At 43.0% G+C, this 26,708-nt stretch overlaps 1 protein-coding gene across 3 annotated transcripts in view; it reads right to left on the minus strand.

Annotated features, from left to right (window-relative positions):
* Window positions 1-4,062: 4,062 nt before the first annotated feature.
* rfx3 (regulatory factor X3) overlaps window positions 4,063-26,708 on the minus strand; it is a 291,788-nt gene continuing 269,142 nt past the window's right edge. For all 3 annotated transcript variants that reach the window (XM_033017807.1, XM_033017806.1, XM_033017809.1), the window contains 3 exons: window positions 26,396-26,549; window positions 14,953-14,995; window positions 4,063-9,193 (listed from right to left, as the gene is read on the minus strand). In XM_033017807.1, coding sequence (XP_032873698.1) covers window positions 8,955-9,193; window positions 14,953-14,995; window positions 26,396-26,549 — 436 coding nt within the window. In that variant the 3' untranslated portion in view covers window positions 4,063-8,954. The remainder of the gene's footprint in view (window positions 9,194-14,952; window positions 14,996-26,395; window positions 26,550-26,708) is intronic.

Consider the following 26,708-nt stretch of genomic DNA (forward strand, 5'->3'; position numbering starts at 1 on the left):
ATTTTGTAGCAGACAATTTGTTCAGAGAGTGAATTGCCTCTGATGTGACAACTTGACAGGTGTGGAGTGTATTGACCAGCCCATTTCCCCCCCTCTTTGCTAGAGTTGAACATTATCATATAAAGTTCTATACATAATGATTTTCCCCAGCAGATCTAAAGCTTATAACACTGTAACATCGAACAATTCAACATTTTAATTTGTAGCTCTTGGGCCAAAAATATATGCCTTTTAAATTGCTTAACATTAAGAAAAAAAATAATGATGTGGAGTCCATGGAAGTACTGAATCAATATTATTCTGCAGCCTGGATGCTTATGTACAAAGCAGGCACAAGATTAACCAACATTTAAAAAGGCACTCTTGTTTCCTCCTTAAGGTCAATTGATTCAAATAACTTTTATATATTTGGTATATTGTTGGTCTGTTTGAGAGTCAACCTTTACGGGCCTTTCAATCTGTATTTGGGTGTGGGGGAAAAAGATAGAGGGAGTGGAACTGCATTCTATCAAATTTAATTTCTTTAAAGTTTATCTCACTCTGAGCCAGAAAGAGTAGGAATCCTCTCAGGTCATACAAGGAATCCATTTATTTCAGTTCCTCTTTAAATTCTTTGTGACTGCAATATTCTTTGTGCTATAGGTCTGTCAACTGGGGATTAATCCTATATATTCATGTGCTGACTTCCTGGTGCAATGTTAGCACTTCTGCTGGGCAGCAAGTCTGGCTAGGTCTCTGCATCTTATATCTAAAAACCATTCCTCAAATTGTTAGGGGGCAAAAGGCCCTGAAACAGTGTCAGTGGAAGGAAGAAAAACAGTACAGGTGTGCAAAGGGTGATCAATTTAAAATTAATCGTTTTGAGGGGCTGCACTACTATTCAGACAATGCTTATTAGGTCAAGAAAGGTAATTCACCCTGTTAAGTTAGAATAGTGGGAGAAACAGGTGTGTAAGTAATCAGCTATTGGAAAAGCTCAATTCTGACTGGGAAATGTTTATTCAGGTAAAGTGTAGTGAGGGTGTCATCAAGAGGCAATGATCATGAAATTAGATTGGATAATGCTTATTTCAAATTGGCATGTGATGAAATGCCATAATGATCGTTACCAAGTTGCTTTGTATCTGGGCTCTTTGGCAGTTCATGGCCATGTCATACATGTGCATCTGATGCAATTTACACAACATTACACCATTCTTGATACAAGACTTTTCTTGGAGTTCAGAGGAAATTTGCCCTAGAAGTGAGCATTGTTAAGCATTATTGGGTCAGTAAGTTTTCATTATGCAATACCAGATTGGTACCCTAGAAGGTAAATCCTACACCTGCATTTTAGAACTTTGTACCCTCTCCCCTATAATTTCAAACAAAACCTTATTCAAACCTTCATATCCCTCTCCACCCTCCCCAACCCCATCAATCCTCCTATTGGCTGAGTGTCCGCCTTCCGAGCTATCTAAAGCCCTTTGATTCCTCTAACACCCACAATGGCGCTTTATGTCAATTTTACTGAGAAACAGCCTTGGCTGCTTTTAAAGTTTACAATGGGAGGGCCATGACTAAAATGGAGGTGATATCACTTTTAGAATTGTAAGGTATTTCAATCTCCCTAATGGGTTGTGGCAAAGTGGCTGTGGCCTTGAAACAGATGCACAGCATACTCCCTCTGAGCAGTTCGGTGAAATGAAAGAAAGAAACAACAAAAGGAAGAAAAAGGAGGAAAATTATTATATTTCCAAAAGAACCAAAAAGAAAACTGCCATAAACTCTGAATTTGTTTTGTCAGTAGCATTCCAAAACACATGTTTGCCTTGTTTAATATGTTCCTTCTTATAATTAACTGTTTTACCATGAATGGGAATACCGTTGCAATCTTTCATACTTGGAAATATAAAAACAAATTATAAAGTAATCCAGAATATTTTTGGACCCAAGAAAATTCTTCTAATATCCAAACCTGAAACTGATATATTAGATGGAATAGTATTTAAAAATAAATAAATTACTTTTTATGTATATTCATTGACAGAGAACAAATCGATTGAAAAAATGCTATTGGTGTTCAAACTGTTTTTGAATTGCCAAAAGTGAAATAGCTAGTTAAGGAGTTAAAGAAATACTTGATTGGGTTCGATGAATCCTCACAGGAATGGTAACAACAGGCAAACTAAAGTAGGCTATTACAGCGTGAAACAGGAGGGAAATTTGCCTTTGCTTAATTCTGCTAAATGCATGTGAGACCCCATACATTTAATTCTATTCTTCTGAAAAATTAATTGCTTAATACTCTTATCATCTCACCCCCACCAATTCAAAAATGAAACATGCTCGCATCCATTTCTGGGTTGTTATTGAGGGAGTGCAGCGTAGGTTCACGAGGTTAATTCCCGGGATGGCGGGACTGTGATATGTTGATAGAATGGAGCAACTGGGCTTGTATACACTGGAATTGAGAAGGATGACAGGATATCTTATTGAAACATATAAGATTATTAAGTGTTTGGACACGCTAGAGGCAGGAAACATGTTCCCGATGTTGGGGAAGTCCAGATCCAGGGGCCACAGTTTAAGAATAAGGGGTAGGCCATTTAGAATGGAGATGAGGAAAAACTTTTTCACCCAGAGAGTTGTGAATCTGTGGAATTCTCTGCCTCTGGATATTTTCAAGAGAGAGTTAGATCGAGCTCTTAAAGATAGCGGAGTCAAGGGATATGGGGAGAAGGCAGGAACAGGGTTACTGATTATGGATGATCAGCCATGATCACAGTGAATGGTGGTGCTGGCTCGAAGGGCCGAATGGCCCACTCCTGCACCTATTGTCTGTTGTCTATTGTTTCTCAATATTCTGAAAATTTAGTTTGGGACATCCTGGCACCGGTACCCCTGCAACTACACTATCTGTTTCTCCCGGTGATGCATGTCATAATGCACTTGATGGAGAGCTGGGATCATGTTTTCCTGGGCATCTATCCTTGGGCATTCGTAAGACATGGTTTTAAGAAAACAGTGCCGAACTGGAATGTTTGCTCCGTAAGTAAATTATTTAGAATTCCTGCTCCTACCCCCTGCCATTGCACTGAACTGAATTTTCTTCTCGTCCCTCCCCGAACATGTATTAGTGTTCCTTAGGCTTTCCCTCGCCCACTCTGCCAAACAACATATTAGTCTTCTCCGACCTCACGCTGGTGTTTTTCCACACCCCAGTATTTTCCACTAAGGCTTCTCTCCCCCCAGATTTATCTTCTGACAATTTTCCACCCAATTATAAACACTTGCCTCAGGCACAATCTACTGGTTCTCAAATGAGGGGGCCCAGGACAGAAAGGTCAGTGTGAGAATGGGAATGGGAAGGGGGGGGGGGGAGGTGGTTAAAATGGTGAGCAACCGAGAGATCTGGTAGGGTCTCTCGGAGAGATCCAGATGCCAAGAGCATGTGTTCAACAAAATGGTTGCCGTCTACGTTTGGTTTTGCTGATGTACAGGCGGCCTCATAGGGGACACCAGATACTGTAGATGAGGTTAAGGGAGGTGCCTGTGAACCTCTGTCTCACCTGGAAGCAAGAACGGAACTCACTATCAAAACATGGAGGGGACGGGGGACACAATTTTTTGGCGGCCACGCGCGCATGCGCACACTCACACACACGCGCGAGGCTTCGGAGGCTGAATCCAGTGCTAAAAACGGCGATTTTAAAATCGGGATCACAAAAACTTGGGGGGGATGTCCCCCACCTCTCAAAACATGGGGAGGACGTGTCCCCTCTGGCCCCCCCGGGTTTTCCGCCGTTGCCTGGAAGAGCCACTGGGGTCCCTGGATGGAGGCGAGGCAGGAGGTATAGGGATAGGTGTTACATCAGGGGAAAGTACCTGGCGAGGGGGTGGTTTGGATGGGAAGGGATGAGTGAAACAAGGAGTTGTGGAGGGAGTGGTTTCTGCAGAAGACGGAAAAGGGTGGAGATGGGAAGATGGTGGGATCATATTGGAGATTACGTAAATGATGGATCTGATATGTTGGATGCTGTGGCTAGTGGGGTGAAAGGTGAGGACCAGGGAAACTCGGTGCAGGAGGCAGCCCCGACGCAGTAGTTGAAGTAGAGGAGAGAGAGTTGGAGGATAGTGTCCCATGTACGCCTGAACCAAGGACTGTTCGACATAACCGACAAAAAGGCTAGCATTCTGGGGCCCATGCGAGTACCCATGGCTACATCTTTAATTTGGAGAATGTGAAAGGAGTCAAAAGAGAAGTTGTTGAGGGTGAAGCCGAGTTCCGCCAGGCGGAGGAGAGTGTTGTTAGAGGGAAATTGATTGGGTCTTAGTTGGAGTAAGAAACTGAGGGCCTTGGGATCTTGCTGGTGTGGGATGTAGAAGGACTGGACATCCATGCTGAAGATGATGCAATGGGGGCCTTGACATTGAAAGTTATTAAAGAGTTGAAGGGCACATGAGGTGTCTCAGATGTAGGTGAGAATACATTTCAGGTCAGTACCCTTACTATGTCTGAAGAAGAGTCCCAATCCAAAACATCTGTCTGTTTTCTTGCATGGAAGCTGCCTGACCCATTAAGTTCCTCCAGCAGTTTATTTTTTGTTCAACAGTTGTCATGGCTCGAATACCAGAGGGGTAGTTAAATTGTGCCATTCTTGCATCCCAACCATTGATTTGGAGGGCACCACTGAAAAAGGGTTGAACATAGATTATCCAAATGGGTCATGGCTACAAACATATTATTGATGCAAAAATATTATTAAGACACAGAAATGGATTGAAACAAAAAGGGAAAAAATGCTCCGACAATTCAAGCAATGGCATTTTTTATATGAGCTGTTTTTAAAATGGAACTAATTTATAAGCATTCTCAAATTAGATAAACTTTAGCAATGACGCACTTAATCAAAACCTTTGGTGCTACAAAACTACAATACCTTTGGGTGCTACATTCAGAAACTGAAATTGAAACAAGCTGGTAATTGGAACTGTCACAACATGTCAATGTTATCTCTCTTCAATACTTCAGTACTCCACATCATGCCATTTGGCAAAAAAATGACACTAGTATTTTTGTGATAAGGCTTAAATGGGATTGTATTTAATTTACGTATAAATATTTAATAAAGGTTGAAATAATTCACTCTGTAAGTGGCTCTTTGAAATGTGATGATATAAGCAGGAAAAAGTGCGAGAAAATTAAAATGTGGTTACCTAACTGGCACCAAAACAAAACCACCAACTAGCAGCATATAGAAAGGCATGCAGACTGAGAAGCACTTCTACTGCCAAAACACAGAGCTTTCAATGCATACCTTCACGTATGAGAACAATTCACTGGACTGTTATCCGTTAGTACTGAAACTCAATATAAAGGTCATGCTTCAATTCCAGTTTTTCTGCCAGGCAAAATGCTCATTGCTAGCAAAGTTCAATGAGTCTAATGTTTAATCAGAGCAGTGTATGTTCTGTTCTACAGAACTACATTTGTCATCACAGGATCTATCGATAAACCCTCCCTATCCCCTTAACAATCCTCTAAATTGCACGTTACAATCCAAATATATCTGCATGACAACTAAACATTGAAAAAAGAACAAAGATAAGAAATATATAGAAGGCTTTTCTGAATCATTACAAACACATTGATACACAATATAAACACATTTTGGTCCAGAACAGTATGCAAATGTTAACATAAAACAGAAATAAGTAATACATTTTTTTAAGATTGTAAGTGGGCATAATGTTTGAAATATGTGCCCCAAAAATGATTTAATTAACATTAAAACTGTTAAGACCAGAATCTGTGTGAAAAATTAAACCGTTGGAAATTGGTTTGAAAGCACAGCAAACAGATTCAAGGAGACCCACCCCACCTCTCCCACAACTCACCAAGGTGCAGTCAAAGCTGCCCTGTGATCTTTTGTTGTTTCCTGATCACAATGCTTAATAATGATCAGATGCTAAAAAAGAATGAGTATGTTTGTTTAAACCTAATTAGTTTAATAAAAAACATAACAACCAAATTATATTTTCTGTTGCTTTGTTTTCATTTAGGAATGATTTAAGTTGGGTTTTATTGGCTGAAGGTAAACATTTATATATCAATATTATTAATATCTGTTTTTCTTTCAAAATAAATTTTGTAACTTATTTTTCTGGTCGGGTATGTTGAAGTGTTCTTCAGAATTTTTATTTATTCTTTAAAATCTGAAACCGTATACCAAGGGAATCACATTTCAAAGTCCAGTTATTTATTATCTAATTTCTATAGCTCACTGCCATAGCACTGAAAATCATTTCATTTTAAAACAAACTGAAATAACCGAGTAGTAAGATTTTCTTTTTATCTTGATTTGAATATGATTAATTAGAGCATATTTTACCAAAACCACGATAAAAAATCTGACATTCAGGGATCCATTCTCCCTCAGAAAAGAAATCATTTTCACTAAGTGAGAGGGAAGTTTGAAAAAAACATATATAGTACCAAACAGGATTGGCGATTATATAAGTAGAGGATCCAGTATTTGTATACTGCATTTCCATTTCTTCAGGATTAATTTTCAGAATAAATGTAGAACATATTGAGTAGCTCACTAAGTTTCAAGCAATTATATGGGAGAACAATGTGTGTGCCTATCTATGCCAATGAATGCTCATAACCTGTTTATCTTTAGAATGAGCTAAAAAATAAGTCAAGAATTTTGCATTGATTAGTGACTTCTGAGTTGCTCCAAAATATCAGATGTGGCACATTCCCCTCTTAGATAATTGAGATATGTCACAACTCCTGATTGATGTATATATTGGTAATTCCACATGGCTTCATAGACAAATATACTCATTCTTAGTGTAAGAAAAAGACATAGGTTTCTAAGAATTTTCACTCAAGCTTCTTTTCCATGTCTTCCCCTGTGGATAATAGAAAAACAGCAGGCACACCTTGCTGAGCTACAAAAATTAACTCTTCCCATAACTGTTTAAGGCACTGTGTAATAGCCGAGGTACAGTAATCCCTGACGTACATTCCTGAAGCGGCAATTAACTGCCTACCAAGTCTGTTCCTACAGAATTGATGAGTATGTGTGAGGTGTGCCAGCTACAGTACTTTTGGTCTAGTCATTTGGACAACCACACAGAACACACATAAAACTCAATGTAAAGCTGCCAAGACTATGCTGAGTGCTACATTCCTTGTATTTTGTAGTTGCACTGAGGAGTTGGCTAATACAGCCACTGGAACCAGCTGGGATATCACAGTAATTACCAACCATGATGCCAGTTTTAAATAAATGTAAATAGCCATTCAATATTTTCACAAAATCAGATTCCCATTCTTGCGTAACAACATTTCAGTCCAATTTCTAATATTTGAGTCAAACCTATTTGAAATCTACATCTAACTTTACAGAAAGGAAACTGACATTGAATCTTATTTCATCCACTAAAACATCTAGGAGTACTGGCAACAGGTAGTATTGGTCAACCCCTTGTAAAGTCTTATTATAAATAGCAGCTAAAGACACTAGAGCAAAACAGATGAGACAGACAGGTCAATTTGCAATGAACCTGTCTGTCCTAACATTAACTACAGGTACACTGAACTTCAATGAAACAGTATACTTTTTGTTGGTCTAGCAAGACCCTATTTATAAAGTGTATTTATAACTGCAACAAATGCAATATATTTTACCACATACAGCAGCCTTGATTATTAACATATATCCCCCCAAATTTATTAAACTAATCTTTATTAATTATGGCTGCACTGCGATGCAAATCAGTAGCATTCAAAACATTGACGTTTCAAAGGGAATTCCATTATGCCTACTGCAAATGTAGGAGGGTTACTTAAAAGAAATAAGTAGATTTTGATTTTAACAATACAGTACAGTTTTGGGAGAACAATAAGAATGACTACTGCCTCCCTTCTCAAGCTTTCAACTTTAACCATCAATCTACATTCCAAAACTGCATCATTCAACAGCAGAAGTGTGGCTCATTTTGAATGAAAAAAATAGACTCTTCTGTGTGTAACAGTCAAATATTTGTGGCCAAAGCTTAGAGCACATCAATATGCTGAAATGAACTGCTTTGTGATTGGAATTTAGTAGAAAACCCAATTACGTGTTCAGATAAGTGACCATTTAAATGGCAGAAATGTGTTTCTTTTAAAAAGGAATCTCCAATTTTGTGAGAAATCACGTCCAGTGAAAAACCATCTCTGAGTAAAGTATAGTGAAAATAAATTGGAAATAATAGACTGAGGAACTAATGCGCTCTGATTATAAATAAATTGAATGTAGTTGGAACAATCATTGAGGTAACAGCACAATTATTGAAATCTGAGGCATTAATGGTGGTGAGGCACAAACCTTGTTACTTAAGCAAACACTTTGGTCAAGAATACTATTGTTGATAACCATGCCACACCAACCCACATGATGCTGGGAAGATAGAAGCTCCTATGTATGATAATTTGTATCGAATATAGTTTTATCCTATTATAAACTTGTCTAAGTGCATTAAAGAAAAGTGGCAGAAATATCAATCCTGGATCTCATTGAAACAGAATTGAACGAAAATGATAAAACAAGCAGTAAGACAACAGGATATTGTTGAATTCAAGCCCTGACCTTCATGTACTTCTGCTGTCAAGTGTGCATATCCTGCCCTGAATTATGTATAAGAATATATTTTGAATCAAAATCTTAACTAATTAAATCAACTTGTATTGTTATAAGTTCATCATAATAACATCTATCATATCTACAGAGAACCTCATGTAGCCAACATTGAACTAAAAACACAACTTAAAAAAAAACTATATACACCCATTTAGTGTATGAGAGTAACATTCAGCATAGTAATATGTGTTATCTGAATAGCTGAAGCCACCAAAGTGTGAGGCTTCAGACGATGTAAAGAAAAGAGGGGTTATCACTCTGAGCTCATGTTTATGTTTAGACTGCTGTGTATGTGCTTCCGGCAGTGTTGCAGTGCCTGGCACTAGCCACACTTGTGATGATTTGATCAGCATGAAGTGGAATCAGAGGGTCTGGCTGTATGGTGCTGTTAAGGGACGACGCAACACATACACCTTGTAATGTCTGGTTTAGGTCTATTTTCTCTCGTTTGAAAGGTGGTTCTCCAGGATCTTCTAATTCGTCATCCATTTCGCTGTCAACCTCACTTCCTTCATCTTCAGAAGGAAAGGAAAAATACATAATGAACATTTTACACCACATGCTCATCATTGTTGAAGTATGTTACATTCCACGAATAACCTTACCTCTCAGAACACAGAATTGTGAGTAGGTTACTTAAGAATTAAAAGACAGTTTAAAAGACAGACAAGATGGTATTCAGCATAAAATAAACCATGGATTGGAATTGGGATTATGTCGTGTGAAGATTAGTAGAGAATTTGGAAATCAAATGAAGTTAGAGGAGTCAAATTCCAATTTTCAATTCTACCATTTAACTTCCAAGGTCGTCCTGCTGTTCACTGCAACCATGTAACACATTGTCAGCTTGGTTTAGCTGATAGCACTAAATTAATGGACAGTTCTACTTCAAGCTCCGATCCAGGATTTGAGCGCATAATCTTAACTGACATCATTTTCCACTGAGGGAAAATTGCATTGTGAGAGGTGTCATCATTTAGATAATGTATAAAACCAGATCTGACTGCCATGAGCTCAGTGGTTGGGTTTGAAAAGGTTTTGGAGCCTGTCGTGCCATTTGGAGGCAGTGTATACTCCCTGAATCTATGTGAAGACCACCACAGAGGCAATTCACAGTTTTCCCCTCTCCTTCCCTATAGGAACTTATTGTAGCAGCAAATGGTTTCCGGTTCCGATGCTGTGCACATGTCAGCCAGCCAAAGGGATCGTCTTTCCCTTTATTTTTACTTATTTAATTCATATTTATTTAGTATTTTTTTGGTTAGTTAGTTAGTTTATTGCACCATGTTGTGGTGGTGGAAACTTTTTATCTCTTTCCTCATTGGGTAGATACTTTTTCACCATGTCCAATCAAGGTTTTGGTCTCTTTAATGACTACCCTGGGGATCAACTGCTGGAGCTCCGACAGGCTGGCTTTGCCAGGGTTATATCAGAAATCCCCAAGGAACTGAGGAGGAAATACAGGGGATGCTGGGCGGGAGTAAAACGATGTGCGGAGAGAAAGAGGCACAAGCCATGCTTGCCTTCCATCACAATGGGAAATGTGAGATCGCTGGTTAACAAGATGGACGAGCTAGCTGCACTAGTGAAGACCCAGAGGCAGTACCATGAGAGCAGTGTGCTGTGATCCCTTAATTCAACACGAGTGTGGGCGGCTTTCAGTCTGTTCAGGCGGACAGGGACTGCAGTGAGGGTGGCAAGTGTAAAGGTGGGGGACTTGCTATTCTCGTTACCAACAAATGGTGCAACCCTCGTCACATCACATAAGGAGCGTGTGTGTAGCCCGGACATTGATGGCTGTGGGTTTATGTCCATACTATATGCTCAGGGAATTCTCACATGTCACTGTGATGGCTGTTTACATTCCCCTGTCCGCCAACCCTCTGCGCACGTGTGACGTCATCCACACAGGCATCGCAAGACCCAGACACAATACCCGAGTGCTTTCATCGCTATCTCGGGGGACTTCAACCACGTGACTTTGGACACTACCCTACCCGCTTTCACTCAGTTTGTTGACTGTCCCACCAGGGATATGAAAACATTGGACCTGCTGTATGCCAATGTTAAAGAGGCATGCAGCTCCATAGCCCTTCCGCCACTGGGAAGATCCGACCACAACCTGGTTCACCTCCTACCTATGTAAAAGCCAATGGTCCAGAGGCTGCCTGTGACAACAAGGTCAGTGAGGAGGTGGTCACAGGAGGCCTATGGCACTCTACAGGGCTGTTTTGAGGACACAGACTGGGACGCACTCTGTAGTCCCCATGGAGAGGACATTGATGGACTCACGGCTGTGTTGCCAGGTACATAATGTTTTGTGTGAATAACGTTGTCCCTGAAGAGACTGTACACTGTTTCCCCAACAACAAGTCCTTCTCAACCAGAAGAGGGCCTTCAGGAATGGTGACAGGGAGGAGGTGAAACGGGTTCAGAAAGACCTGAAGGCAAGACTAAGACAGGACAAGGACGACTACAGGAGGAAGCTGGAGCGGCAAGTTGAGGGATGTGTGGAGCGGGATGAAGAGCATTACAGGCTACAAGAAGACCTGTGACCTGAGGAGGGAAAGCAATCTGGACTGGGCCAATGAGCTAAACCTGATTTTTAATAGATTTGATGGTGGGGCCTCTGTCCACCCTCCCCCCTGCTCCCCGACAGTCTCTCCCCCTCAATCCCCCTGGTGCACTTCCTCGGCCCTTTCGTTGTCGGACCTGACTATCAAGGCTGAGCAGGTGAGGAAGGAGCTGAGCAGACTCCGCCCAGCCAAAGGTACAGGTCCCAATGTTGTCAGCCCTAGGGTACTCAAGGTGTGTGCCAGCCAGTTGTGTGGAGTGCTACAGCATATCTTCAACCTGAGCCTGGAGTGGGTTCCTGTCATGTGGAAGACATCCTGCCTGGTTCCTGTACCAAAGAGGAAGCACCCCAGCTCCCCCAATGACTACGGACCGGTAGCACTGACTTCACACATCATGAAGTCCCTGGAGACGCTGGGGCTCACTCACCTGCGACCCCTGATTAAACCTTACCTGGACCCCCTGCAGTTCGCTTACCAAGCAAAGATGGGGGTTGAGGACACCATCATCCACCTGCCCCATCGTTCCTATCCTCACCTGGATAAGCCGGGAGCACAGTGAGAGTCATGTTTTTTGACTTCTTCAGTGCTTTTAACACGATCCGGCCTGCACTACCAGGGAACAAACTGATGAAGATGCGGGTGGATGCTCCATTGATGTCCTGGATCACCAACTACCTGACTGGATGACCACAATATATCAGGCTACAGAACTGTGTCTCGGACATGGTGGTGAGCAACACAGGGGCCCCACAGGGGATGGTTCTCTCTCCCTTCCTGTTTACCATCTACACCTCGGACTTCAGATATAACTCCACCGCCTGCCACCTGCAGAAGTTTTCAGATGTCTCTGCAATTGTGGGCTGCATCAGTGAGAGGAGGGAAGCTGGATACAGAGGTGTAGTCAACGACTTTGTTGAGTGGTGTGGGCTAAATGACCTGCAGCTCAACACCGACAAGACTAAGTCGGTGGTGGAGTTTAGGAGGAGAGGAACACCCCTGTCCCCTGTCTCCATCAGTGGTGTGGATGTGCAGTTTACCAGGGAGTGCAAATACATGGGAGTATACCTGGACAGTAAACTGGAATGGTCCAAGAACGCTGAGGCCCTGTACAAGAAGGGACAGAGCCGGCTGTAGTTTATGAGAAGGCTCCGCTCCTTCAACTTCTGCAGTGAGATGCTGCAGATGTTCCACTGGTGGTAGCCAGTGCCATCTTCTTCGCTGCCGTGAGCTGGGGCAGCAGGGCGAAGGCTGCGGACTACAATAGGATCAACAAACTCATCAGGAAGGCTGGCTCCGTCCTGGGGGCGGAGTTGGATTCTTGGGAGGTGGTCTTGGAGGGGAGGATGCTCCTCAAACTGTGTAGCATCCTAGACAATACAACTCACCCCCTCCATGACACACTGGTCAAACTGAGGAGTACCTTCAGCAACAGACTGGTTCCACCAAGATGCAGAACAGAACGGCACAGGTCCTTCTTCCCTGTGGCTGTTGCTATCAAACTTTGCAACTCCTCCCCCTTCTGTCTTGGGTCGACTGAGTGCCCCACCCCCCCCTCCCATCTCCTCAATCTTTGCACATTCCCAAAGCTTTACCACTCGTCACTTTATTTTCATGTTTCATATTTCATGTATTTTGTGTTTTTTATGACTGTTGATAAATCAATTTCCCTCCTGGGATAAATAAAGTTCTATCGTATCGTATCGTAAATGCAGCATTGGATTAAATTGTAGGTAGACAAAAATGCTGGAGAAACTCAGTGGGTGAGGCAGCATCTATGGAGCGAAGGAATAGGTGACGTCTCGGGTCGAGACCCTTCTTCAAACTGATGTGGGGGCGGGAAGAAGAAAGGAAGATGCGGAGACAGTAGGTTGTGGGAGAGCTGGGAAGGAGGGAAAAAGCAACGACTACCTGAAATTGGAGAAGTCAATGTTCATACCACTGGGGTGTAAAGTACCTAAGCAAAATACGAGGTGCTGCTCCTTCAATTTGCGGTGTAACTCACTCTGGCCATGGAGGACGCCCAGGACAGAAAGGTCGGATTCGGAATGGGTGGAGGAGTTGAAGTGCTGAGCCACTGGGAGATCAGGTTGGTTAATGCGAACTGGGCGGAGGTGTTAGGCGAAGCGATCGCCAAGCCTGCGCTTGGTCTCACCGATGTAGAACAGTTGACACCGAGAGCAGCGGATGCAATAGATGAGGTTGGAGGAGGTGCAGGTGAACCTCTGCCCTACCTGGAAAGACTGTTTGGATCCTTGGATGGAGTCGAGGGGGGAGGTAAAGTGGCAAGTGAAGCATTTCCTGCAGTTGCAAGGGAAAGTACCAGGGGAGGGGGTGGTTTGGGTGGGAAGGGACGAATTGACCAGGTAGTTACGGAGGGAGCGGTCTCTGCGGAAAGCCGAAAGGGGAGGAGATGGGAAGATGTGGCCCCGTGGATCTGCAATAGGTATCATCCACCACCACCTGGAATAACCAGAAGATTAAGTTCAGGAACACTGTGACTTCACCTGCAGAGGCAGGTTGATTTTGGTATGGTTTTATGACTGAAGTGCACCTTGCAATATGTGGGAAATACCAGTGGGTAATAATTTTTTAAAACCCGTGTCTCGGCATGCAAGCTTCTCGGGCAGATGAAGAAAGAAGCATACTTCTCATAAAATGCTTGGGGAATAGGCTCCACTGACTAAACCCTCTCTATAGCAGTGTTGACTTCTCCAATGCTTCCGATCAAAGATTGGAATTACCTGCGATTAGAGATGCTGCGTGACCCGCGGAGATACTCCAGCATTTAGTGTCTATCTTGACTTCTCCTATGCCTGGTCATGGTAGAGGCTACCAGTTATGCGGTAACTACAAAGACTCCTGTATTTCAAATGGCAACAATCAGCCAAAGCCACTCCTAAGACATCCATCAATTGCCCTCAGCACTGTCCAGCCTGAACGGCCAGGTGATACAGTAATTAGTACGTCTGCCACACATCTCCAGGTCTGTGGGTTTGACCCAGATCTCAGCTGCTGTCTGTGTCTGTACCTCTCCATGACTTTATTTGGTTTCCGCTGTGTGCTCCGGTTACATCCACCCCCTCTCCCCTGCACATGCCAGAAATGTGCTGATAAGCTATTTGACTGAGCAAATCACCCTCAGTGTAGATATGTGCCAAAAAATACAAAGGTCAGCTGATAAGAATATGAGAAAGAGTAAGTAACTGGGGGTTCAGGGAAATAAGAAGTGGAATGGGAAATGGGATTGATGGGATGGGATTGCTTTGCCGAGTCTGGACACTGGTTAAAGTTGTCTGACTTCATTTCCAGAAGGCCATTCATCAACCAGGCCAGGTTGATGACACCAAAAATAAAATCACCAAAAGCAAGTGGTTCTCTGAGAGCCACTTGACTAATAGGACCCACCTATAAAGATAAAATAAGCAGATCACAACAGTGGACACCACCACCGTTCCTTTGCATGCAAGAGACATTCTTAAACAATTTGGGCTAATTATATTTATCAATTATGAAAATGTTTGCTTTGAAGAATAGCTGTAAACCATAATCAGCCTACAATATCCATAATCCTTTTATGGTGTTGGTTTTTGAAGAACATATCAATTTTTTTTTGTTTATAAAATATGGATGTTAATTTTCAAATGACAATTGTGAAATAATGGCTTTTCAAAAAAAAATGTTAGTCAAGAAATACTTGCCTTTATACATGTTCAGTGGAGACATCGTGCTGAGATCAGTAAACTGCAACACAAATAAATTTCATTTATCAACTTCCTTTCACGGTTTGTGTGTTGCAAAATCAAAGGTATTACTACTGAATGCATGTAAAGACAGTCTTATAACTAACAACCCTATTTAAAGAAAACACCTACTTAATTCTAAGTAAATTAAAAGATATTTAAAAACAGAAAGTAGACAATGAACAGAAACAGATGTACTGGAATCAAACGTGTTACTTATCAACATGCGCTAAATCTCAGTGCTGCAAATTTTCTGATGGAAGAGGGCAGTGGATATTGTATTTACCCTTTGCACGATGCTGTTAAATCTGGTAGCAGATAGATGTTACTTTGAAGAACTTAGAAGAATATACAAGATTGGTTAAAACTTTTGGTTTTAACTCTGGTTAAAACTTTTACTTAGTACCATCACCATCAGCTTACTGATTCTCTCTGCCAATGTCTTAAGAATCAGACTCTTGGCAATCTCGGTATACTAAAGGTTTAAATTGAGATGCTCACCCATTATCCTGTCCATTAAAAAGACAACCCTTGCCTCCTTGTTCGATTACCCACTTCCATACTATCTTCTGAAACCCTAATTTATGCATGTGACACTTCAGATTTGGTCATTCCAACGTTCTCTTAGCTGGCCTGTTTATCCTTCTCCATAAAGTTCAGCTCAGCAATAACTATGGCTCTTCCTACTGGGTACCAAGTCCTCTTAATTCATCATTCCTGTCCAGGATGATTTACATTAGCATCTGGTCTTCCAACATCTCTAGTTTAAAATTTGCATCCACGAATTTAAATTCTTCTGTTACCTCACCTGTTCATTTCTTCAAATGTATCACCTGTTCATTTATTCAAATTACCCACCTTTCACAGCCCCACTAACATCAATATGGATGGCGCAGTGGCTCAGTTATTAGACTTGTTGCCTCAAAGTTCCAGTGACCAGGACTTAATCAGGACTGCAGCGCTGTCCGTGGAGTTTGCACATTCTCTTTGGCTTTTCTCTCGGAATGCACAGATTTCCTCTGGGTACTCTGGTTCCCTCCCACATTTCAGGGACACACAGCTTGCTAGATTAATTAACAACGGTAAATTGACTCGTGTGTAGGTGATTGGCAGTCTAGGGGAAGTTGATGGAAATGTGGGGAGAATGGTATGGATTAGAGTAGGATTAGTGTCAATAGATGTTTGATGTTCTTTGTGGACAGAGTGGACCGTGGAGCCTGCTTCTCTGCTACATCTTTCTGTGACTACAATAGGTTTCTGCTATTCATGACAAAGCTAAAATTTTGACAGCTTTAAATATTCACTTTAGAATGTAAATACAGTAGACAATAGACAATAGGTGCAGGAGTAGGCCATTTGGCCCTTCGTGCCAGCATCGCCATTCAATGTGATCATAGCTGATCATCCAAAATCAGTACCCAATTCCTGCCTTCTCCCCATATCCCTTGACTCCGCTATCTTTAAGTGCTCTATCTAAATCTCTCTTGAAAGCATCCAGAGAACCGGCCTCCACCGCCCTCTGAGGCAGAGATTTCCAAAGAATCACAACTCTCTGCGTGAAAAAGTATTTCTTCATCTCCGTTCTAAATGGCTTACCCTTATTCTTAAACTGTGGCCCCTGGTTCTGAACTCCCCCAATTTCAGGAACATGTTTCCTGCCTCTAGCGTGTCCAAACCCTTAATAATCTTATATGTTTCAATAAGATACCCTCTCATCCTTCTAAATTCCAGTATATAAGCCCAGCCGCTCCATTTCACTCCACCCTCGGGTGCATGTGACGAATAAAATTGACTTTGACTTTGACTTCTATCAACATAGGACGGTCTCGCCATCCCGGCAATTAACCTTGTGAACCTACGCTGCACTCCCTCAATAGCAAGAATGTCCTTCCTCAAATTTGGAGACCAAAACTGCACACAATACTCCAGGTGTGGTCTCACAAGAGCCCTGTACAACTGCAGAAGGACCTCTTTGCTCCTATACTCAACTCCTCTTGTTATGAAGGCCAACATGCCATTCGCTTTCTTCACTGCCTGCTGTGCCCGCATGCTTACTTTCAGTGACTGATGAACAAGGACCCCCAGATCCCGTTGTACTTCCCCTTTTCCCAACTTGACACCATTTCGATAATAATCTGCCTTCCTGTTTTTGCCACCAAAGTGGATAACCTCACATTTATTCACATTAAACTGCATCTGCCCACTCACCCAACCTCTCCATGTCACCCTGCATCCTCATAGCATCTTCCTAGCATACTCCTCCCAGTTAACACTGCCACCCAGCTTTCTGTCATCTGCAAATTTGCTAATGTTACTTTTAATCACTTCATCTAAATCATTAATATATATTGTAAATAGCTGAGGTCCCAGCACCGAGCCTTGCGGTACCCCACTCGTCACTGCCTGCCATTCCGAAAGGGACCCGTGAATCCCGACTCTCTGATTCCTGTCTGCCAACCAATTTTCTATCCTTGTCAGCACCCTACCCCCAATACCATGTGCTCTAACTTTGCCCACTATTCTCCTATGTGGGAATCTTATCAAATGCTTTCTGAAAGTCCAGGTACACTACATCCACTGGCTCTCCCTTGTCCATTTTCCCAGTTACGTCCTCAAAAAAGTCCAGAAGATTAGTCAAGCATGATTTCCCCTTCGTAAATCCATGCTGACTTGGACCGATCCTTCTACTGCTATCCAAATGTACTGCTATTTCATCTTTTTATAATTGACTCCAGCATCTTCCCCACCATCGATGTCAGGCTAACTGGTCTATAATTCCCTGTTTTCTCTCTCCTGCCTTTATTAAAAAGTGGGGTAACATTAGCTACCCTCCAATCCACAAGAATGATCCTGAATCTATAGAACATTGGAAAATGATCACCAATGTGTCCACGATTTCTAGAGCCACTTCCTTAAGTACCCTGGGACTTCAGACCATCAGGCCCTGGGGATTTATCAGCCTTCAGTCCCATCAGTCTGCCCAGCACCATTTCCTACCTAATGTGAATTTCCTTCAGTTCCTCAGTCACCCTAGATCCTCTGGCCACTAGTACATCAGGGATAGTAGACAAAAATGCTGGAGAAACTCAGCGGGTGAGGTAGCATCTATGGAGCGAGATTGTTTGTGACTCCTTAGTGAAGACGGATCCAAAGTACCTGTTCAACTAGTTTGCCATTTCCTTGTTCCCCATAATAAATTTGCCCTTTTCAGTCTTCAAGGGTCCAATTTTGGTTTTAACTAATTTTTTCCTCTTCACATATCAAAATAAGCTTTTACTATCCTCCTTTATATTTGTGGCTAGCTTACCTTCATACCTCATATTTTCTCCCCCTATAGCCTTTTTAGTTACCATAAGAATTACTGTTACCTTAAGAATTTGACACAGTACAGATAAAGCTATGTGTGGACTTGTTAAAATTCTATATAGAAATTTGTTGTGGCATTCCTATGTTTATGCAGCTGCATGGTATCTAATTTGATTTGTCTCAAAGTTGACAAAACCCCAAAAAAAGTCTGTTATGACACCTCACAGTATATCTTAAAATATCAATTTTTTGTTAATGTCGTGCAGTTCCATTTGCCACAAGGGTTATAATTATCTTATCTTGGAAACTTTCCTAATTGTGGAAAATGGTAGTTTTAATGCCATTATTCTAGAAAAGTCTGCGGAAAAAGAACAGGAATCTATAGGCTAGTTAGTCTAGGGGTTGTCATTGGGAAAATGCTGGAAATCATTATAAGGTAACAGCAGAACATTTGGACAATTGTAGCACGATCAACACAATTTATAGCATAGATAGATTTATCGATACATTTGTTAGTGCTATCAGGAAGTAAGAAACAAAGTGGATAAAGAGGAACCAATCATCTATTCAAATTTCTAGGAGGATAGATTTCTAGTGTGACATAAAAGATGACACTACATGATAAAAACATATGGGGCTGGTTAATATGGTACCCGGACGTGGCGTTGAAGGACGAGAAGCCGAAGCAAAGAAGTGGACGCCAAATAACCGAACGGAAACAAAGCCGAAAAGCCACTAACCGAAAGGGTGGGACGCCTAAAAGCAAACTCCCCAAAAGGCTGCTCTGCCGAAACGCCAACTCACCGAAAGGCTGCGTCGCCTACAAACCAACTCACCGAAAGGCCGTTCTGCCGAAAAGTCAAATAACGGACATGACGTTGCCGGGGTGAGGGGCGGGACTTGTCAGCGATTGGTCCAGACTCCCGCGTCCATCACATCACAGGCCGCTGGAGACGGGAGAGTGGGTGTCATTTTCCCACACAAGCCATAGGTGACTGGGCACTCTGAACCCGAGCACCAAGTTGTAGGCGGCCAAAGAAGCGCATCACTCGGGATATACCCCATTCTCCCATGGCCACTCTCCGCCTCGTCTCCCCCGTGCGGCCGCACTGTGACGGGCTGTGAGTCAGCAGCACACGCACACACACGGGGCCGGGTGGAACAGAGGTGTGGGACAGGCTGGTCCCTCCGCCCACCCAGATGCACCGCCATCGGACCCCAACCCCCACACCAGCGTGCATTACCCCCCCGACCCACACATGGGGTGATTCACCCCCCCAACACCCACACCAGGTGATTCACCCCCCACCCCGGCCGTGGGGACAGATGGCTCGGGGTATTGGCAGCCATAGTAAATAGCTTTTAAAACAAGGTGGGACACACAAATTCCTTGGCGGGCCGATGACAAGTGTGCATGACAACAAACAATTTTATCTCCTCCCACTCCCACCCAACCCCCCCTTGACAAAAAGAAGCACGTTTTATTTATTGTTTAAACACAGTAATACCGTAATGCAGGGACAGGCTCCCATGCTCAAAACCCCAGATAATCTGTAATCTGTTTTAATCGAAGATGGACACAAAAAGCTGGAGTAACTCAGTGGGACAGGCAGCATCTTTGTAGAGAAGGAATGGGTGACGTTTCAGGTCGAGACCATTCTTCAGACCTGAAGACTGAGTCTGAACTGTCTCAACCCGAAACGCCACCCATTCCTTCTCTTCAGAGATGCTGCCTGTCCCACAGTCACTCCAGCATTTTGTGTCTATCTTTGGTGTGACAGTTGCCTCATTTCAGCAGCTGAGACCATTGAGGTCTGAAGAATGGTCTCGACCCAAAACGTCACCCATTCCTTCTCTCCAGAGATGTTGCCTGTCCCACTGAGTTACTCCAGCTTTTTGTGCCCATCTTCAGTTAAAACAGATTATAGATTATCTGGTGTTTTGAGCGTGGGAGCTTGTGTGCGTTACGCAGGCAACCAGACGGTATTACTGTGTTTAAACAATAAATAAAACGTGCTTCTTGTTGTCAAGGGGAGGGGGGGGTGAATGGGAGGAGATAAAATTGTTCGTTGTCATGCACACTTGTCATCGGCGCGCCAGGGAATTTGTGTGTGTCCCCATGTTTTAAAAGCGATTTACTATGGCTGCCAATGCCGTCTGTCCCTGCGGCCGGGGTGGAGGTGAATTACCCGGTGTGGGTATCGGGTGGTTAATCACCCTGGTATGGGGGTTAAGGTTCGATGGCAATGCATCGCGGTTAGTGACTGGGTGGGCGGAGGGACCAGCCTGTCCCACACCTCTGCTCCACCTAGCCCCGTGTGTGTGCGTGCGCTGCCGACTCACAGCCCGTCACAGTGCGGCCGCGGGGGAGACGAGGCAGAAGGCGGCCGTGGCCGTGGGAGAGTGGGGGCTGGCCCGAGGGATGCGCTCCTTCGGCCGCTTACAACTTGGTGCTCGGGTCAGAGTGCCCAGTCACCTATGGCTTTTGTGGGAAAATAACCCCACCCTCCCGTCTCTACATGCCGGTGATGTGATGGACGCGGGGGTCTGGACCAATCGCTGACAAGTCCCACCCCCCGGCAGCATCATGTCTGTTATTTGACTTTTAGGCAGAGCGGCTTTTCGGTGAGTTGACTTGTAGGCGACGCAGCCTTTCGGTGAATTAGCGTTTCGGCATAGCGGCCTTTTGGTGAGTTTGCTTTTAGGCGTCCCACCCTTTCGGTTTGTTGGCTTTTAGGCGTCCTGCCCTTTCGGTTCGTTGGTTTTTCGGCTTTGTAAGCTTTCGGTTAGTTGGCTTTTCGGCTACGTTTCTGTTCGGTTATTTGGCTTCCACTTCTTTGTTTCTGCTTCTCGGCCTTCGACGCCACGTCCGCACATGGGTTAATATAATGGCATGAATAGAAGAGCAACAAGAAACACAAACAGAGTTTGGATAAACTGATTTTTCTCATAGTAGCAATCAGTATCTAGTGAGGTGGCATAGGTTCAGTGCTGCGTTAACTATTTACTATCTGTATTGATGCTCTAGACAAAGGATCAAGTGCACGGTGGCTAAATTTGCTGTTGATAAAAGCTTACATGGGCTGGCTAGCCATGAGAAGAATGCAAACAGCCTACAAAGAGATATAGATAGGTCAGTGATAGATAAGAAATTGCCAGATGAAGTATAACATGGAAAAATATAAGATTATCAATTATAAGAAATGAATGAAAAAGTAAATGAATATGTAGAGTGATACTACAAAAGCAGCTGAGAGTGCTTGTATGTGGATTACAAAGGATTAGCATGAAGGTACAGCAATTTGGAGGATTAGTGGAATGTTGGTCTTTATTAAAGTAGCCAGTTTTACTGCAATTTTAGAAGGCCTTGGTGAGACCACATCTGGAATACTATATACAGTTTTGGTCTCCATATTTAACTAAGGATAAGTGATCAACTTGCATTGGCGGAAGCACAGATACATTTTATTAAGTTAGACAAAAATGCTGGAGAAACTCAGCGGGTGAGGCAGCATCTATGGAGCGAAGGAAATAGTCTTCTTCCCGCCACCCCCCCCCCCACCCTCACATCAGTTTGAAGGGTCTCGACCCAAAACGTTGCCTATTTCCTTTGCTCCATAGATGCTGCCTCACCCGCTGAGTTTCTCCAGCATTTCTGTCTACCTTCGATTTTCCAGCATCTGCAGTTCCTTCTTAAACATTTTATTGTTGATTTCTAGATGAAAGATTGACATAGTTGGAAAGGTTGATCATGTTGGGCCTATACTCATCAGCATATTCAAGAATGATAGCCAATCTTATTGAAACATACAAAGATTCTGCGAAGGATTGACATGATGGATGCTGAGGATGTTTCCTATAGTGGGTTCAAGAAAAAATGGTTGCCGATTTCATTCAGAGATGAGCAAGAATTTCTTTTTTTCAGAGTGTCATGAATCTTTTAAATTTCTGTCCCATGATGCTGAGATGATGTTAGTGAATTTATTCAACTGACAGACATTTAAACCAAAAGAAAGACCAGCTGTGTGGGGAAAGAGAATGAAAGTGATGTTGAATCCGAGATCGGGTCAGTCATGATCTTACAAAATAATACTGTTGCTTCAAGGAGCCAACTGGCCAAGTCTTGCTTTTTACATTTTTATATATGTTGTAATAATCAGAGATAGGAGACTGGAAACCAATGGAAATAGAATAATAAAGACAGAAAATAAAAAAGGAATTCTAGTATGTATCACATGAATGAATCTTTCAAATGAAATCCTTCATCAATAGCAGACGGTTGCAAAGAGGTGTTGCATGATATTTAGTATTTGTGAGATATGGAGAGTAAATATCATCTAGGTTTCTGCTGCTGCTCAAAATTCATGTAATCTGCAAAGTATTTTCTTACTTGAGTTCTCTCATGTCGAGCCATTAGAGTACTAATTAACAGATGTTCAAATGAACATGAGAGATTACTGGAGTAACCTTTTTAAGAAATATTGATTTCAAATGTGACATTATTTGCAGAATGGCTTGGATGCGGCCGCAAACGAGACTCCAGGATGGTATGTTGCCTCCCTGGTGCAAGGGTCAGGGATGTCACTGAACGGCTGCAGAACATTCTGGAGGGGGAGGGTGAACAGCCAGTTGTCGTGGTGCATATTGGCACCAACGATATAGGTAAAAAAAGGGATGAGGTCCTACAAGATGAATTTAGGGAGCTAGGAGATAAACTTAAAAGTAGGACCTCAAAGGTAATAATCTCTGGATTACTACCAGTACCACGGGCCAGTCAGAGTAGAAATAGGAGGATATTGCAGATGAATACGTGGCTTGAAAAATGGTGCAAGGGGGAGGGATTCAAATTTTTAGGGCATTGGAACCAGTTCTGGGGGAGGTGGGACCAGTACAAACAGGACGGTCTGCACCTGGGCTGGAATGGAACCAATGTCCTTGGGGGAGTGTTTGCTAGTGCTGTCGGGGAGGACTTAAACTAATGTGGCAGGGGGATGGGCACAAGAGCAGAGAGGCAGGGGGGTGTAAAATGAGGGTAGAAGCAATAGGTAGCAAGGTGAAAAGTAAAAGTGGCAGGCAGACAAAACCAGGGCAAAAATCAAAAAGGGTCACTTTTCAACATAATTGTATAAGGGGTAAGAGTGTTGTAAAAACAAGCCTGAAGGCTTTGTGTCTCAATGCAAGGAGTATTCGTAATAAGGTGGATGAGTTGAACGTGCAGATAGCGATTAATGATTATGATATAGTTGGGATCACGGAGACATGGCTCCAGGGTGACCAAGGCTGGGATCTGAACATCCAGGGATATTCAATATTCAGGAGGGATAGAGAGAAAGGAAAAGGAGGTGGGGTAGCGTTGCTGGTTAGAGAGGAGATTAACACAATGGAAAGGAAGGACATTAGTTTGGAGGATGTGGAATCGGTATGGGTAGAGCTGCGAAACACTAAGTGGCAGAATACGCTGGTGGGTGTTGTGTACAGGCCACCTAACGGTAGTAGTGAAGTTGGAGATGGTATCAAACAGGAAATTAGAAATGCGTGCGACAAAGGCAAAACAGTTATAATGGGTGACTTCAATCTACATATAGATTGGGTGAATCAAATTGGCAGGGGTGCTGAGGAAGAGGATTTCTTGGAATGTATGCGGGATAGTTATCTAAATCAACATGTAGAGGAACCAACGAGAGAGCAGGCTATTTTAGACTGGGTATTGAGTAATGAGGAAGGGTTAGTTAGCAGTCTTGTTGTACGTGCCCCCTTGGGCAAGAGTGACCATAATATGGTTGAGTTCTTCATTAGGATGGAGAGTGACATTGTTAATTCAGAAACAATGGTTCTGAACTTAAAGAAAGGTAACTTTGAGGGTATGAGACGTGAATTGGCCAAGATTGACTGGCAATTAATTCTAAAAGGGTTGACGGTGGATATGCAATGGAAGACATTTAAAGACTGCATGGATGAACTACAAAAATTGTTCATCCCAGTTTGACAAAAGAATAAATCAGGGAAGGTAGTGCATCCGTGGATAACAAGGGAAATCAGGGATAGTATCAAAGCGAAGGATGATGCGTACAAATTAGCCAGAAAAAGCAGCATACCAGAGGACTGGGAGAAATTCAGAGACCAGCAGAGGAGGACAAAGGGCTTAATTAGGAAAGGAAAAATAGATTATGAAAGAAAACTGGCAGGGAACATAAAAACTGACTGCAAAAGTTTTTATAGATATGTGAAAAGAAAGAGATTAGTTAAAACAAATGTAGGTTCCTTGCAGTCAGAAACAGGTGAGTTGATCATGGGGAACAAGGATATGGCGGACCAATTGAATAACTACTTTGGTTCCGTCTTCACTAAGGAAGACATAAATAATCTGCCGGAAATAGCAGGGGACCGCGGGTCAAAGGAGATGGAGGAATTGAGTGAAATCCAGGTTAGTCGGGAAGTGGTGTTGGGTAAATTGAATGGATTAAAGGCCGATAAATCCCTAGGGCCAGATAGGCTGCATCCCAGAGTACTTAAGGAAGTAGCTCCAGAAATAGTGGATGCATTAGTAATAATCTTTCAAAACTCTTTAGATTCTGGAGTAGTTCCTGAGGATTGGCGGGTAGCAAACGTAACCCCACTTTTTAAGAAGGGAGGGAGAGAGAAAACGGGGAATTACAGACCAGTTAGTCTAACATCGGTAGTGGGGAAACTGCTAGAGTCAGTTATTAAAGATGGGATAACAGCACATTTGGAAAGTGGTGAAATCATTGGACAAAGTCAGCATGGATTTACGAAAGGTAAATCATGTCTGACGAATCTTATAGAATTTTTCGAGGATGTAACTAGTAGCGTGGATAGGGGAGAACCAGTGGATGTGGTGTATCTGGACTTCCAGAAGGTTTTCGACAAGGTCCCACATAAGAGATTAGTATACAAACTTAAAGCACACGGCATTGGGGGTTCAGTATTGATGTGGATAGAGAACTGGCTGGCAAACAGGAAGCAAAGAGTAGGAGTAAACGGGTCCTTTTCACAATGGCGGGCAGTGACTAGTGGGGTACCGCAAGGCTCAGTGCTGGGACCCCAGCTATTTACAATATATATTAATGATCTGGATGAGGGAATTAAAGGCAATATCTCCAAGTTTGCGGATGACACTAAGCTGGGGGGCAGTGTTAGCTGTGAGGAGGATGCTAGGAGACTGCAAGGTGACTTGTATAGGCTGGGTGAGTGGGCAAATGTTTGGCAGATGCAGTATAATGTGGATAAATGTGGTGGCAAAAACAGGAAAGCAGACTATTATCTAAATGGTGGCCGATTAGGAAAAGGGGAGATGCAGCGAGACCTGGGTGTCATGATACACCAGTCATTGAAAGTAGGCATGCAGGTGCAGCAGGCAGTGAAGAAAGCGAATGGTATGTTAGCTTTCATAGCAAAAGGATTTGAGTATAGGAGCAGGGAGGTTCTACTGCAGTTGTACAGGGTCTTGGTGAGACCACACCTGGAGCATTGGGTACAGTTTTGGTCTCCAAATCTGAGGAAGGACATTATTGCCATAGAGGGAGTGTAGAGAAGGTTCACCAGACTGATTCCTGGGATGTCAGGACTGTCTTATGAAGAAAGACTGGATAGACTTGGTTTATACTCTCTAGAATTTAGGAGATTGAGGGGGGATCTTATAGAAACTTACAAAATTCTTAAGGGGTTGGACAGGCTAGATGCAGGAAGATTGTTCCCGATGTTGGGGATGTCCTGGACAAGGGGTCACAGCTTAAGGATAAGGGGGAAATCCTTTAAAACCGAGATGAGAAAAACTTTTTTCACACAGAGAGTGGTGAATCTCTGGAACTCTCTGCCACAGAGGGTAGTTGAGGCCAGTTCATTGGCTATATTTAAGAGGGAGTTAGATGTGGCTCTTGTGGCTAAGGGGATCAGAAGGTATGGAGAGAAGGCAGGTACGGGATACTGAGTTGGATGATCAGCCATGATCATATTGAATGGCGGTGCAGGCTCGAAGGGCCGAATGGCCTACTCCTGCACCTAATTTCTATGTTTCTATGTTTCTATATTTGTAGTAAAAAGCTGTTATTATATTTTAAGACCCTTTAAACCTTACCTCTCCCATCACAGCGATAGGCGTTTCCCCAGTAGCCTGAGCCACCCTGTGCTCCACCAGATAAAACATGTACTCATCATACAACAAGCGTATCAGATGGAAAGAACCAAAACTTGCTGCACTCCGTAAGGTCAGGTCTCGAATAACCATGGAACTGTTGGAACATTGGAGGCATGAGGTTACATGATCTTCACAAGTACAAATGTCATATTCCCTAACAGCTTAATGAGTTCTGAACTAATAATACATGCACCAGATGTTTGAACCTTTTAAATATAGCCCTTCATCAATACTACACTTGGTGGGCACACAA

This window comes from Amblyraja radiata, chromosome 3 (assembly GCF_010909765.2).
Source record: "Amblyraja radiata isolate CabotCenter1 chromosome 3, sAmbRad1.1.pri, whole genome shotgun sequence".
NCBI lineage: Eukaryota > Metazoa > Chordata > Chondrichthyes > Rajiformes > Rajidae > Amblyraja > Amblyraja radiata.